Here is a 14,085-nt window from a genome sequence, read left to right on the forward strand (position 1 = left end):
TGAATGGTTGGGCTACTTAGCTTTTGTTCTCCATGCTTTAACAATTCTTTTGCAGGATTTCTTTTTATTCCCTCCTTCTAGTGAACCCAAGAGCTTTTCCTCCTGGAATCTTTTAACAGCAGCAATAATCTGTATTTTAGTTTTAATATCTGGTGATTTGTCAATGCCCTATATCCTCAGTGTGAAGACCTTAGCATTTGGATCTGACATTTTAGTAGTTCAGCAGGGAGGCATCCCATTTGTTGCATTTAGCTACCTGTTCCTTCTAATACCTTTATATTGTTGTGTCCTTCTTTAACAAGATGTTAGGTTTTCATGAATATAGCTGCCTTTTTAAAGTCTAAGTGTCCTATAATAAAACATTTCTCAGAGGAAAAGCTAATTGGTAATAGCATTTTCAGGCTTCCTCCTGAAAACGAATACCACACCAAAAATGTCAAGGAAACCAGATGAGCTGGGTGCCCACACTCAGAGAATTCCTTACAGCCCCTAGATGAGGCACAGGCATATTTTGACCAAAGTGCTGTGCCACATCTGAAAAATGCCTGGACATGAGATGACAAATGACATTTCCCTGCAGCCAGAGCAGTTCTAATAGCTTTTCTTTAAACGACATTTTACCCACTCCTGTCTCAGCAATGGGGTTCATAAATATTTCAATCACTCATGACCCCAGAGCTAAATTCCAGGCTGAGCTCTCTCTCCTATGTGTGTAGCAGGGGAGATGGGCTGATGCATGGGTGTCTCCCAGCCAGGGTCTTCCCTCCCCCAACCTTTGCACAGATCTGGTCCCCTACATTTTGTGTTACCTGAAGAAGAGGAGTACAGTGGCCTTTAGCTAACTTACATTTCTGCAAAGCAACCTGCTCGTTGCAGCAGCTCAATTAGCCATCTCTTGAGCTGGTTAAATGTCCCATTAACCTGTGCTGGGCTGTGTCTCCTGTTTACATGCCAGCCCAGGAGAAGAGGAGACGAAGGTCCTTCCCCAGCAGTGCTGAGCCTGTTTGCCTGTGAGGGCACCATGGGCTGTGGCTGGTGCTGAGAAACCAACCACAGTAAACACGTTAGACCTCCTGCTTCTGATAGCTTTTCCCACATTGATTTCAAAGGGATGGCGCAAGAGGAAAATAGTATTAAGCTGTGGTAGCCAGTCCTCTCTGGGCTAAGATGGAGAGGGGGATTGCTCAGGCTTGGCTCTTTGGGAAAAAGTCTCCATGTCTCACGTAAGAGCAAAATATCCATGGTCTGGTCACAAAGAAATCAGGCTGTTACCTCACTGAGTGTGAGCTAGCAGGACTGCACTTCTCCTGCAGCTCCCCAAGGGTTTATGGATGAAGTGGAGGCTGAGTGGCTGATGGTGTGAATGCCCTTCCTGCTGTAGGCACTCCCTGTGCCTCTGTCCCTCAACATGCCCACACCTGCCCAGCGTCCCAGGGGCATCTCCAAGGCAGCCAGGCTTCCACTACACACAACTGTTTCGCAACAGACATCTGCTTGAGTTGCAGAGAGGACTTTAAAAAGGAAGGGAAAACTCTGGGAGAACACCAGAAGTGAAGCAGAGATTTTGGCTTTTTGCAGTGACAATTATTTTCAGTGAACTGCCTGTATAGATTTTGCAGTTTTAAGTGTCAGGTTGTGTATTTTGTGCAGACAATATTGTTAATGTGTGAAACATGCTAAAAATTGATGATACAATCACCTGGATGTTTCAAACATAAATAGTATGTATCAAAATAGACACAGAGCAGATGGCCTGGCTCCTCACACACCTTGCTGACCAGAACATTCGAGCAACACATATAGCCAAAAGCTTGCTGTCTTCAGAGCTTATCATCTACAAAGACAAGGGATGCCCTCATGCTATGCTTTATCTCCTGCATACACTAATTAGTGTATCCAAGAGAGATAGTGTACCCCAGGCTTGCTTGAACTTGTTAATACCCCAGCAAAGCAAATCACTTGTTCTAGAGCTCAGCTTCTCAAAAGTCGGTGCGATTAAAAAAACCTGCCAGCTGAAATCTGATCTACGGTGGAAAGAGCCCAAATCACAGAGGGCTGGGTTTGCCAGCCAGCCAGCTAGCTCATGGCACTGCCTGTAGCTGATAAACATGCAACAGAGTCTCTTTCTCACTCTCATTTTTACCTTGAATGCTAAGACCAAACGTTACCGTTCTGCAGATTAACGGGGATGTGAGGCTTTTCATGCCTCCCTCAATGGTTCAACAGATGTGAAAGGGAATTATCACTTCAACATGATATCAAGACTTTTTTTTTTTACTTTCTTTTTTTTTTTAGCTGATGGCAGATTACTAAGCCTGAATTCTTGTTTAATTTTAGTGTGTTAATTGATGGGATAATGAGCATTGATTATATGTGTTTTGGCTGCGTCATTGCAATTACAGGCTCTGTTTTATTCATGAGCCAGTCCTAAAGAATGCACTAGAGATCTAAAACAGCTTAAACCTCTTAGAAAAAGGCTCTGAATTGTTTGAGTAATGACACTTTTAGATGGAAAATTAAAGGTTCTCTTTTCCCATGCTTTTTAAGATAATTAAAATCCAGGAACAGTAAGGTGTTGAACATCCTTATTCATTAGCCTTCAGTAATTTGGCTTCTTCTAAATGAGGAAAACATTTTAATTCTCTGGGCCATCTGTTGCAGTCTCCTTTGCGTGTCCTGTTACATAAAGTCTCATCCTGGGTAGTTTTAAGATCAGTATTGTATCCTTTTACCAGGAATGATGTGCTGCATGAGGTAGTTGAAGTCACTACCTATTAACAGTTCCTTCCTAAAACAACTGCTTGGGGTTTTGGTTGAAGTTATCCTGTCTAGACGCCTCTAGGCAAAGGATGTGCAGAAAGAAGACTGTACAGAGGTAGGCAGCATGACAAGCTGTGTGTTTTCTAATAATGTGTTTTCTAATAATCTATGCCAATAAATACCCAAGTTCATCAGAGCCCTTCCAGTTCCTCTAACGTGCGACTGCTCTGCCATATGGCTCTGTGCTGCTTTTGGAAGCAGGCAGCAACCGTTTGGGTGCAAAGCAAAGCAGAGGCCCCGCGCTGGATGCTGCTTTGCAAGTGTCTTGGATGAAGTATGGATCTTCTTTTTGCACTGCACCTGGGGAATAAATATGAGAGCAGGAGTGTGGCCACCTAGGATAAATGCTGTGTCAGGAACTGGGAAACTCTTGGTTTCTGACTGTCTATAGGAACAATTCACTTTATACTTGGGGCAAGTTACATTATCCCACACTAGAAAGGTTTCCTATTAAAATGATAATGTTTATAGCTGAATGGATTCTTTGTCTTAGTTATTCCTGATGCACTTATGTCCCTATAGATCTAAGAGGATTCATGCTCCATTAGTTTGGCTTGTTTCTGTCAAATTCTCACCTAAAATAAAAGCCACGCTGCCTGCCAACCCAGCAGCACCGCCTTGCAGAGCTGCTTTAAGCCAATGTACTTAGCCAGCTCCATGAGCACCAGGTAGCATTTACATTATTGATAGGGCATGGCTGCACCCAGCCTGCTTCCCCAGGGCAGAGCTTGAATTCACCTGTTTGCTATTACCTGAGTTGCTTAGAGATCACAAACACCTCAGCCTGGAGATGTGTGGCTGCAGAGCGAGCGTTCCCAGCACCAAACAGTACTCGGTCACCCAGCCAGCTCCTGCTTCCACCAAAACAAGCCCTTTGGCTGCAGCAGGCATGCCCAAGCGGTAAGTTATGGCTCTGTGCTTTGCACCTCTGGTGAGTTGCCATTTGTCTTGAGATCCATTATCTGGATGTATTTGTCTCTGTCACAAGCAAAGTTTTCCGCTGTGTGTCGGCTGCTCTGTAATTAGTTTCCAGCACTTATGCAAAAGTAAGAAGGCTTTAAGCTTTAATGGAAAGCAGGATGATGCTTCTCACAGATGTGAGTCCTACTTGAAATAAAACATATGTGTCTGGTCCAAACAGGAAGCACTGGTGAATGGGAGATGACAGATCTCTCTGCCCTTCCTTAAGGATGAGCTTAAAACTAAGAAACTTTCTGGAGCTCTCTCCTATTCTGAAGAAATGACTTGAAGGATGTTGCAATGCCCCTTTCTTAACATTATCTAATAAGCATCTTTAATAATAACTTCAGGCTACTTGCTTAAGTGAGTAGTTAGGTGCTGTGTGATGTTGTATGCTGCTTCTAAAGTCCATTTTCCTTTCCACTATGAAGGAAAGGCAGTCTCACTTGGGAAGCCCTGAGTTCCCAGGGGATTAAATGAAATGGAGATGAGTAAGTCCACTCAGGGAGAAACTGTATATACACACACAGGTGATAACTGTGCCTCTCTTCTCTCTCACTACCAGCATACCTATAACCAAGCAACTGGCGTCAATAAAAGGTAAGGGGACCCATATTATTGCTCTTTGGGTGTTCAGATCTTCCAAGGCCACAGTCCAAGTGCAATAAATCCTGGTGATTTAGCAGAGCTGTACAGGCTGGCTGAGCAGACCTTCAGCCAGAGCAAGATGAAGGGTCTCGTGGGTCCTTGTGCAGTGTGTTTCTATGTTGATCTGTGCCTCCTCATCTGCTTGCCTTTCCATTAAAAATCACAAGCCAGATTGCTTGTGGTACCTGATGTGAGTGTGCAGCTTTAGAATGCAGCTCAGCAGGGGAAGGAATGAATCCAGCCAACATCCCAAGTGTACTGTAATGGTGAAATGCTGCAGTGATGTTGAGACACTGGTATTTCTATTCAGCCAGGCTTCCTAAATGGGCCACATTTTCCCTGCCACAGGATCCTGGGACTCCAAGGGCTCCCAGGAGATGGGCAGTATGGCCTGTCCCCGTGGTGTGGCAGGTCCTTGCTGGGTGCCCAGGGTAGTGATAGATCTTGCATTAGTGTGCCAGCTCCAATGGAAAACTTCCTTTCAGGGTGTGTTTCCATGGGATATGAGGCATGTTGCTGGCCCACTCCAAAAAAAAAATCTGGGCCAGGTCCTCTGTGACTATCAACAGTTTCAGTCTCATTAACTTTAATGAAACTACACAGATTTCCACCCACTCAGGATGATTCTGACGGATTCCTTTCAGTTACATCTCAAATGTCACTCTTTCTGATAGGCTGATAACTTTTTTTATGTTCCCCACCAGCTCTGGGAAAAGGCTCAGACCTGGAAAAAGCTTTTGCTACCGTGGCTTTGGTGTATAACAACTCTGCTGACTCTGAGGGCAAGCTCAGCAAAGCTGAAACCAAAAGCTTGCTGCAAACCCAGTTTGGAGGCTTCATACAGGTGAGGGGGTTTGGGTAAGCAGGTGGCAGTGGGCTGGCACAGGGCTCTGTCCTATAGCCCATGGGGTAATCCCAAGTGAGACTTTGGTGGTTTGGTGCAAACATAGTGAATGAGTTGCTTTATGTTGAGCCTGTGTCTAACACAGGGCTAAAGGAGAGGGGATAGCAATAAACCATGGTCCACGTGCCTGCAAGAAAATGAGACAATTGCAAAAAGAACCCAACAAACCACAAACAAACAAAAAAACCCTTCAGACAATGACAAGAGATTGTTTATGAAAAGAAGAAAGCTAATGCATTTAATGAAGGGATTGGTACCTTGCCAGATCATTGACCCAGTACCAGGGGAGCCAGCCCCATGCCACAGAGCTGTGTGGTGCTGGCCAGGAGGAAGAGAACAGAAAGCATCTCTCTGTAAGTCACTCCTGATGTGTCACTGGCAGCCAGGTATGATGAGAAACAGCTATATCAGCACTTGTGGCTGTAAACTGCTTGCAGATGTCTTTTTCCCCTCCTTAAATTAATTAAAAAATACCCACCCCCGTTTTACCAAGTAGTGAAAAAAACTGTGAAGAACCAGTAAAAAGAACTCTACTAAGTAAATGAGACAGGTGTTTAGGAGTAAAGACTTTCTTGATGATACTTTTGCTTCCAAGAATAACAAAATCATGTGTCTGGTTGGGGAGGGGGAATTAGTAGCAAATCAGAAACTAAGGGGAAAGGACTTGAAAATACCAACAACTGTATTTTGTGGCCCTGTTTTAGCAGAGGGGTTGGACTAGACAATCTCTAGAGGTCCCTTCCAACCCCTACCATTCCATGATTATTAAGTGAAACAAATATCCTGCAACTCATTTGTATTCTTTTGGTAAGGAAATATGAATAGCAGACATGATACTAAATGTTAACAATCTCTTCCATTGCAACAGTAATATCCAACAGGACAGAGAATAGCAGCTACTGAAGTTATGTCTGTAAAATCAACAGGTTCTGAGACCTTCACGGGATATATATGGGGACCTGGCTTGAATGTTAAGGTTAGGGGGGTGGGTTAGTTGGTTGGTTCCTCTCCCCAGTTTTAGCAAGACACAGGACTCCACTTTTTTGCAGCAGTTACCAGCTATATCAGTCATGACTGCCAGATTTTCAGTCATGACTAGGTGTCTTTTTAAAAGGTGTTTTCTGGATTCAGGTGGAAACTGTGGGGACTGGTTGTTCTCCTCTCTGATTGAAACAATACTCCTGTTTGAGTTGTTTGAGATACCCTTAGAAAAACTAATTTGAACATGGAAAAACCTGAATGGGGAGGCAGCAAAATACATGAATTTTGACATAGTTGTCTGTCTTTCTGAATTTTGTTTTTTAATGATGCAATAAAAAAGGAACTTCATGCTTAATATTTTTTTTTTCTTCCCATTTCACTTCTCCATAGGGCCAAGAAAACAAACCAAAATACCAGGAAATAATGTCTGGCCTGGATGAGGAGTCAGAGAACAAAATTGATTTTGAAGATTTCATGATCCTGTTAGTCAGTCTCACTCTAATGTCTGACCTGCTGCAGGATATAAAACATGTGAAAACCACAAAATGAACAGTGCTTTAAAAGAAGAAATGTCTTGGCACTTTAGAAGAAAAACTGGAATGAAGCACGCAGAGATAACAAGTGTCTAGATACCCTGCATTTGTTCCTTTCAAATGGAATAAAGTCTTTCCTTTCAAATTGAACAAAGTCTTGTCCAAACCTGGCTGAACTGTCTCCTCTGTAGAAAGGGTGTGTGGAGAGAAATATTGGTGCTCAAGGCTCTATGTCCACTGCATATGTGCTTTGGGAGCATCTGACTGGCTCTTGGTAAATCCAGAGCACCCAACACCAGTTAGCAGCTGGGTCAAGCCCCTAGTCCAGCTTAATTCTGAGGAAAGGCAGCCCATGTTCTCTCAGACCACTGTGGGGAGAAGATGGGGAGACTCATCTCCTTTTGGGGTAGCAGCTTGCATCATACAGGATGAGTCAGCTCCCCAGGGCTCTCCCAGTCACCCCAGGGTGCGTCTGCCCTGAGAAGACATCAGTGACAGGTTTCACAATTAGCAGCAACCACAGAATCTGTTGCAGCCTTTGGTAAACATTGATTTCTTTTTTTAGCTTGCATGGTTTCCAACCCACATTAACCCTTCTGAAAGGTGCATTTCTTTACTTTTGTTTCCTCCTCCAGCTGCTATCTTCATTGACTGATCACCGTGGAAGGAATTTCAGGTCCAGCATTTGCAAAGCAACTTTGGAGGTGCTGTGCTTGTGGGACCAAAGGGATGACTTAGTTAAATGTCAGTCAGCTGAGGCTGTTGTTTCGTGCAACTGTGAAGAGAACTGAGGCAAACTAAGAGGTGATCCAGACTAGGGGTGGTGGAGAAAAACAGTGGCCAATCAAGTGGAGCTGAGTGCTCCTGGCTTCCTAGCCATGGGCTTCGTTAGGGCCAGAGCTTCAGTATTAAATGCTCATCATCCTAATATTTGGCTTGATTCCTACCTGTAAGATCCTAGTTCACAGCCAAGATTTAGCACACTCTGATATCACTTTGGGCCACAAAATGCACTCTCATGTCCCAGGAGGAGAGTATCTTCTGTAAAAACTTAACAAGCCTCTACCAAGACAGTTAAGATGGGTGAGCCAGCAAAACATTGCAGCCCTTTTCATTTTATTTCTTTTCCTTGTCTGGAAAGAAGACAAGACTGATATAGCTTTGGTGCATAATTTTTTAAACAGAGAGGGATAAAAACCTTTGGTGTTAAAAGAGGGAAATTAATGCCAGCTGAGTAACAAGATTTAACTCCTTGACACAAAAAGGTTCTTAATGTTTCCAGAAGCTAAGAGGATGTTTTGTAATGGATTTTGGTGCAAAGGAAAGACACATTGCAGTAGGATACTGGCTGTCAGCTGTTTTGAGAGAGGAGATCTGTGTCTTTGTGCAGTATGGGATGGAGTTGAAGGAAGAATTGCCAGTGGATGTGGTGAGTTTTAAAATGAAGCTCAGCAGGTAAGGTGCTGCCCTGTGGGGTGTGAACCTCAGCCAGGCCACAGCCTGGCCTGGAGGCTAAACCTTCACAAATAAAAACTGGTATTAGCCAGTTTTTAGCAGCTGTGGCTGTCCATTTGCTTGTTGACAGAGCATAAAGGTCCCGCTGAGGGACCAGTGGCCCTGTGCTGTCAGGGTGACTGCCTCACACACACTAGATGTCCCACACAAACCTCTCTTGGAGATCATCCCTTCAGAGTTTGTGTCCTCTGAGGAAGTAGACCTTGACCAAGTACCCAGATCTAAATAGGGACTTATTCTTGTAGGCTTATCCATACAGGTATCACGGCTCGATATTGATGGAGTGTCCTTAGTGTGGATCAGTCTCTTTCTACTGTGCCTTTGGGTTTTGGCCAGGTGGAAAATCAGTGAAAGCTTTAAAAATCATCTAATTCTCCTTTTCTAGAGAAGAAAGACGAATGGAATGTGAGTGTCCCCAGAAGGCTTTGTCATTACAAAGTAAAGAAAACACAGCACAGCCCTGAAGATCTTGCTTGGGAGCCACTAGTGACTCTGAAAACATGAGTTTTCTAATTTCTCCCTGTTATAACAAAAGGTCAAATGGAATAATATTGTGAAGCCAGCTAAGAAAGCCCTTCTTTCAAATTGTTGAGGCCTTAACACAGTTTCTGTTATTGCTGAAATGTTTCTTAATCTTGCATGACTTCAATTAATTAAACTAAAGAGCCTGTTATCAGGGCAATTCACTCTGTCAGCTCATCCTGTTCAGCCCCTTTTCATTCTAATGCAGTGTATTGTGAACCAGCATCCCCAGTCTCTGGCTTCCATCAAAAGCCCCTTGTGTTGAGCACAGTGAAAATCCAAAGAAGAATTCCTGAACAACTCAATAGCAAAGATATTCAAGTGGTAGGGAGGGAATGAGCAGCACAGAAAACACAAGTTCCTTGCTCAGTGCATGTAGTAGAGCTGGAACTGGATGCCAGACTACACTGGGCTTCTTGCAGAGAAGACCATGGCTTTTCAAGGGGCACTGTGATGATTTCTACAACAGTTTCTGAACTGAAGCGAATGGGATGTGCAAAGCCTGATCTGCATCAGTCCTTGAAAGTCCCATCTGATGCTCAAAAGCAGAACACCACACTTGGAAGAGCCCCAGTGTCTTCTAGTTAGGAGTAGGCAGAAGTTTGCAGCTCTACTGGGGAAGCTGCTCTTTTATTAGCTCAGACTATTTGTGGCTGCCCTGAGCACTCTCAGCTAACGGCTTTGAAGCTGATCTGGCATAGACAGCATGTCTGGCTGCATCCTCAGGGAACTGCCTAAAAGCTTGCTTAAAAGGCCACTGTTGTGCTTTATTTTGTTTCTAGCTTGCTCCTATTGGAAGTGATGGGAGTTTGTCATTGATTTCTCAGACCCCACACCAGGCTAAGGAGTTGAGTGGGGAGCTAAATTGATGAAATATGCAGGTTCCTCAGCAAGTGTGAATATCATATCAATATCTGGCACCCCCTAGAAGTGAAGGCAGCAGGAAGAGCAGCTAGTGCAAACCTGACCTCTGTGGGCTTGGAGTTGGGTTGGGATTTGGGCAGCTACACTGTCCAGCTGTGAATAGCACTCAGGGAGGCTCTGCAGACTTTGGATGTAAGTTTAAGGATCTGTTCTCAAAAGTCAGAGTCATCCCTGCAGTGACAAGAGGTTTGAAATGACTGCCACGGGAGAAATTGGGATCAGGAAGAGCTTCAGCTTTGAATCTTCAGCTTCCATTTCTAAATATCAGCTCAAGAAGGCAGATTCATTCTCCTACTTTAATTAGCACACATGCATCTTTTTCCCATGACTTCTTACTTTGTATCTGGCTTTAACTCTGGCCTCTGTCTTCAGTCTAATCTCTAAGGTGCTCTCCCAGATCACAGGGGAGCACTCACATCCAGCCCACTGACTTTCAGGGTGTGAGTCATGGCAGAATTTGGGACATTGAGCTGTCTGCCAGGAGCCCAGGGCCACTGCACTGGGTCTGTATTTTGCATAAATATATCAGGAAAGAGAAACATGGTCCTGAGATGCCTCACTGTTACTGGACCTTCAGTAAGGCCTCCTGTCTGAGGCACCTGAGCCTGGATGCTGAGGAAACCTTGCAGTCTGAGAGACACTTTGCTTGTCTCTTCCTCCCTCAAAGTGTCATGTTACTTTTCCACATAAACCAAAACTTGCCTTGGTTGCACACACGTCGTATCTGTGTGATGCTCACTCCCACTTCAATACTTCCATGTGTGATGGCCACTGTTTGCTACATCCACTCAAGTGGTTATTGCAGCAGGTGACTTTGCAGAGCGAGGTAGAGGTCTGCAACATAGCCCATCAAGATAGCAGTGAAATGGTGGACATATGGTGGGAAAGCCTACTTCAGGAGTGTTGGGGTGACTCAGGAAGATGTTATGTGGTGCATCCCCTTAGGAGCTCACTACAGAGCAGATGAAAAGCTTCATCCCAGGATCATGTTCTCTCCAAAGTGTGATGGTTTGTGAGCCACAAAGGAGCACTCTGAAATGCCTCCTGGAAAAAAGAAACTCACTTTGTTTGAAGCTCAGTCAGGAAAGCTAAAGAAGAGATGATGTTTTTATGGCTTTGTGAACTGACAGCTTTTAATTCCTGCACTGACTTTTACTGCAGTCAGGGGTTTACAAGGTTTCCAGTGAAACTATGTCTTCTCTCCTGACTTTGTTCATCTGCTGTTCCCTCACCTCATGTTTATAGCCCTAGTTCTAAGTACTCCTCCAGCAAAGGTAAACTGCAAATGATGTTCAGCAGCCAGATATATCAGTCTGTCTCTCGAATCCCCAGCTGCACAAAACAGCCATTGAACTTAGATAAATTCAGAGCCATGGGAAATTATCTTTTATTCATTATTACTGTAGGAGTCAGTTAATGCTATGCATAGCCATAACCAGAGTCAGTCCCAACATCCAGCATGTACATGACAGCTGAAACCATGATCAGAGAGCCCCCCACTATTTCTTTGATTCCTTTTCCAAGGGGTATGAGACTCTGATGCTTTAAAACGTGGAGTTGTTGCTGGAAGCCTGTGTACAGCTATTGACTCATTTCCCACATGTGCTGGTGGATTTCTCTTGATCTAGTTGTTGTGCCACATGATGCTTTTTTGGAGTTGGTTTGGAGCCAACGTGCACGAGCAGAGACAACCAGGTCAGGCACTACATGATGGAGCTTGCTTCTCTAAAGCTGGCAGGGGCAAAAACCACACTGGGTAAACATCTCTTTTTCCTTGGACACTTCTGCAGCTGGTGGCACAACTTCCCTGGGTTTATATGCCACTGTGTGGATTTTATAGGGTTTTACCTAATGAATTAATCAAAACAAATTCTTAACTACCTTCTTGTTAAACTGATCTCATGGCAGAAATAAGGCCGATTACTTCCCTGACAAACTTTAATTAGGCAGCTACAACAAACTGTAATAAGTAACACAAATTAAACCCAGATCATACTAGACATGGCTTTGTTAAATGCTGTGTTAATACCAAACAATACCCAAAATTATTAAATTAGAGGGAAATTTTTACTCTTCTGGTAAAAATCTGTTGTATTCCTAGAGGAAGAAAAAACCCATCATATTAAATAACCAACACATCAGTGAGTGTTTATCAGGAGCTTCTTTCCAACAGCAGCTCTTAACTTGCATGTTCTGCAAGATTCAGCCCTTACAGCTCTTCATCTCTTCTCTAAATTTATGCTTGTAGTACACATGACCCAAGGTTATTGCAAACCTCTGAGGAAGAGAAAAGCTTTATTACCTGCACATACACTCTCAATTTGTCTTCCCTCTTCTGGCTTTTTAGCGCTTGGATTCAGCTCAGCTGAAAACAGAGCACAATTTGAGAGCAATTTGCATAAGAATTGTAAGCAGAGGCCCACACAAATTAGGCATTAATTAATGAGCACCTAAAGCCTTATGCTGAATGAATCCTGAGGTGAAGCAATGATGGAGTGCTCAAGTGTATGTGAGGTAAAGAGTGGGTAAGCATATCAAATAAAAGAGCAGCACTTAACTCTTCTCCAATATTTATTCGAGCCCTTGAGATCACAGAACTGCAGCCGTTTTATCCCTGTTAGAGGATGATGAGAGCTGCCCCTCTAGCAGCTCTGGGTTAAAAGGAAGGCTCTTTCCAATGCTTCTGAATTTATCCAGCAAGTGCCAGGCTATGTACAGCCCAGGGTGCTTGAGTTGAGGAGCAATGGTGCTGCAGAGCTGCCCCCAAGGACAAAGAGGCTGTCCCAGCCCCATGGCCTGGGCAGCCGTGGGGGCTTGGGGAAGGCTGGATGTTCCCTGTGGGCTGGAACACCCATGAGCTGTCTGTGTGTTCTGAAGCCTGGGAGCATTTTGCTATTGACAATTACTTCACAAGATTCCTGGTTATGTGTATACATCCTAATGAATACTATAAGCCAACAAGGGCCAGTAGGTGCTTTATAATCAATTGAAGTACCCAATAGGTCTGTTAAGATAATAGTCTAGAGGCTGAATTATTAGCTAATAAGCAAATGAATCAAAACTGTTATGTTTTTACACTTCATGGTACCAATAGCTGCAGCTAATTGAGTCTCTATAATGACTTGTACAAAGCTCCTGTGGAAACTGTTGCATGGCTCTTGGCAGAGAGTGGCCATTCTGGCTGCCTGCTCATCTCACTGTGTGCCTGTGCTGGCAACCAGCTGATGCAGCCCAGCTACCTGTCTGCCCCACGGAGAACAGGAGGGTTTGGCTTCTGGGACCACTGTACTGGAGCCCAGGCTCTGGGTTTGGCAGCTTGCATGCTCTGAAGGAATGCATTTAACTTGCTGCTAAGGTGCTTCTACTGTCGTTGCTCTGCTGAGCCCTGCGTGCTGCAGGTCACATTGGGTGTTGCTGACTGCATCCATCCATGCTTGCCCTGAGACAGTGGCTGGTGGCTAGTGCCACTGTGGTAAAGCAGGTAGCCATTAGCTTGTATCTATATATATAAAATACATGTTTAAAATAATATAGAATGGTTTTTGGCTTGTATATACACAAGCTATAATACATTAATATGTATAAGATATATTAATATACAAGCTATATACAAAGTATCTCTAACTACATATACATACATCAATTCTCCTCTAGTTTTCACTATCTTGACCTATCTCACCTATAAACCTTGTCTTGCTTCCAAATGACTTTCTAGGCCACTTAATGACTACAGTAAGCAGTACAGATCCTCTGTGGAAAAACTGGGGCTTATTTCTACCCTTGTAGCTTTGTTTTTTTTAATCCCTCTAGTTATTAACGCATTAAAGGATCCTCTCTCTCTCTCTGTGACATCCTAGCAGCTTTAAATGCCTTCAGGAGGGCTTCGCCAAAAGCCCTTTGGCATTAAAAGGCTGGTGTAGGCAATCACTCTGCTGGTCACTGCTCATGATGGGACGTTTATGTGCCTCTAGCTCAGTGTTATACAGGCTTTGCATTTTGTACAAAGTGTAGGAAAAAAAGAAGACTCAGACCATCTCTGACTCCACCACAGAGCAGACATCAGGCCAGAGGGATAGGCTCAGAGCTATTTCACAGAATCCCAGAATGGCAGGGGTTGGAAAGGACTTCCACAAATCATCCAGCCCAACCCCCTGCTAAAGCAGGTTTACCTTGGTCAGGTCACACAGGAGCACATCCAGTTGGGTTTGGAAACCTCCAGAGAAGATTCCACATCCTCCCTGGGCAGCCTGTGCCAGGGCTCCCTCACCCTTACAGGAA

The 14,085-nt window shown here is 44.1% G+C and overlaps 1 protein-coding gene across 1 annotated transcript; it reads left to right on the top strand.

Moving 5' to 3' along the window:
• Positions 1 to 3,610: 3,610 nt before the first annotated feature.
• SNTN (sentan, cilia apical structure protein) lies at positions 3,611 to 6,993 on the top strand. Its single transcript, XM_010206067.2, has 4 exons — positions 3,611 to 3,720; positions 4,346 to 4,380; positions 5,133 to 5,272; positions 6,704 to 6,993. The coding sequence occupies exons 1-4, from the start codon at positions 3,611 to 3,613 to the stop codon at positions 6,860 to 6,862; spliced, it is 444 nt and encodes a 147-aa protein (XP_010204369.1). The 3' UTR covers positions 6,863 to 6,993.
• The last annotated feature ends 7,092 nt before the right edge of the window (positions 6,994 to 14,085 follow it).

Source organism: Colius striatus, chromosome 15 (assembly GCF_028858725.1).
Source record: "Colius striatus isolate bColStr4 chromosome 15, bColStr4.1.hap1, whole genome shotgun sequence".
NCBI lineage: Eukaryota > Metazoa > Chordata > Aves > Coliiformes > Coliidae > Colius > Colius striatus.

Coding starts and splice junctions, on each gene's coding strand:
- SNTN (XM_010206067.2), top strand. CDS start 3,611: ATGTGTGGCTGCAGAGCGAGCGTTCCCAGCACCAAACAGTACTCGGTC. Junction 4,381..5,132: donor GCAACTGGCGTCAATAAAAG/GTAAGGGGACCC, acceptor GTTCCCCACCAG/CTCTGGGAAAAGGCTCAGAC. Junction 5,273..6,703: donor AGTTTGGAGGCTTCATACAG/GTGAGGGGGTTT, acceptor ACTTCTCCATAG/GGCCAAGAAAACAAACCAAA.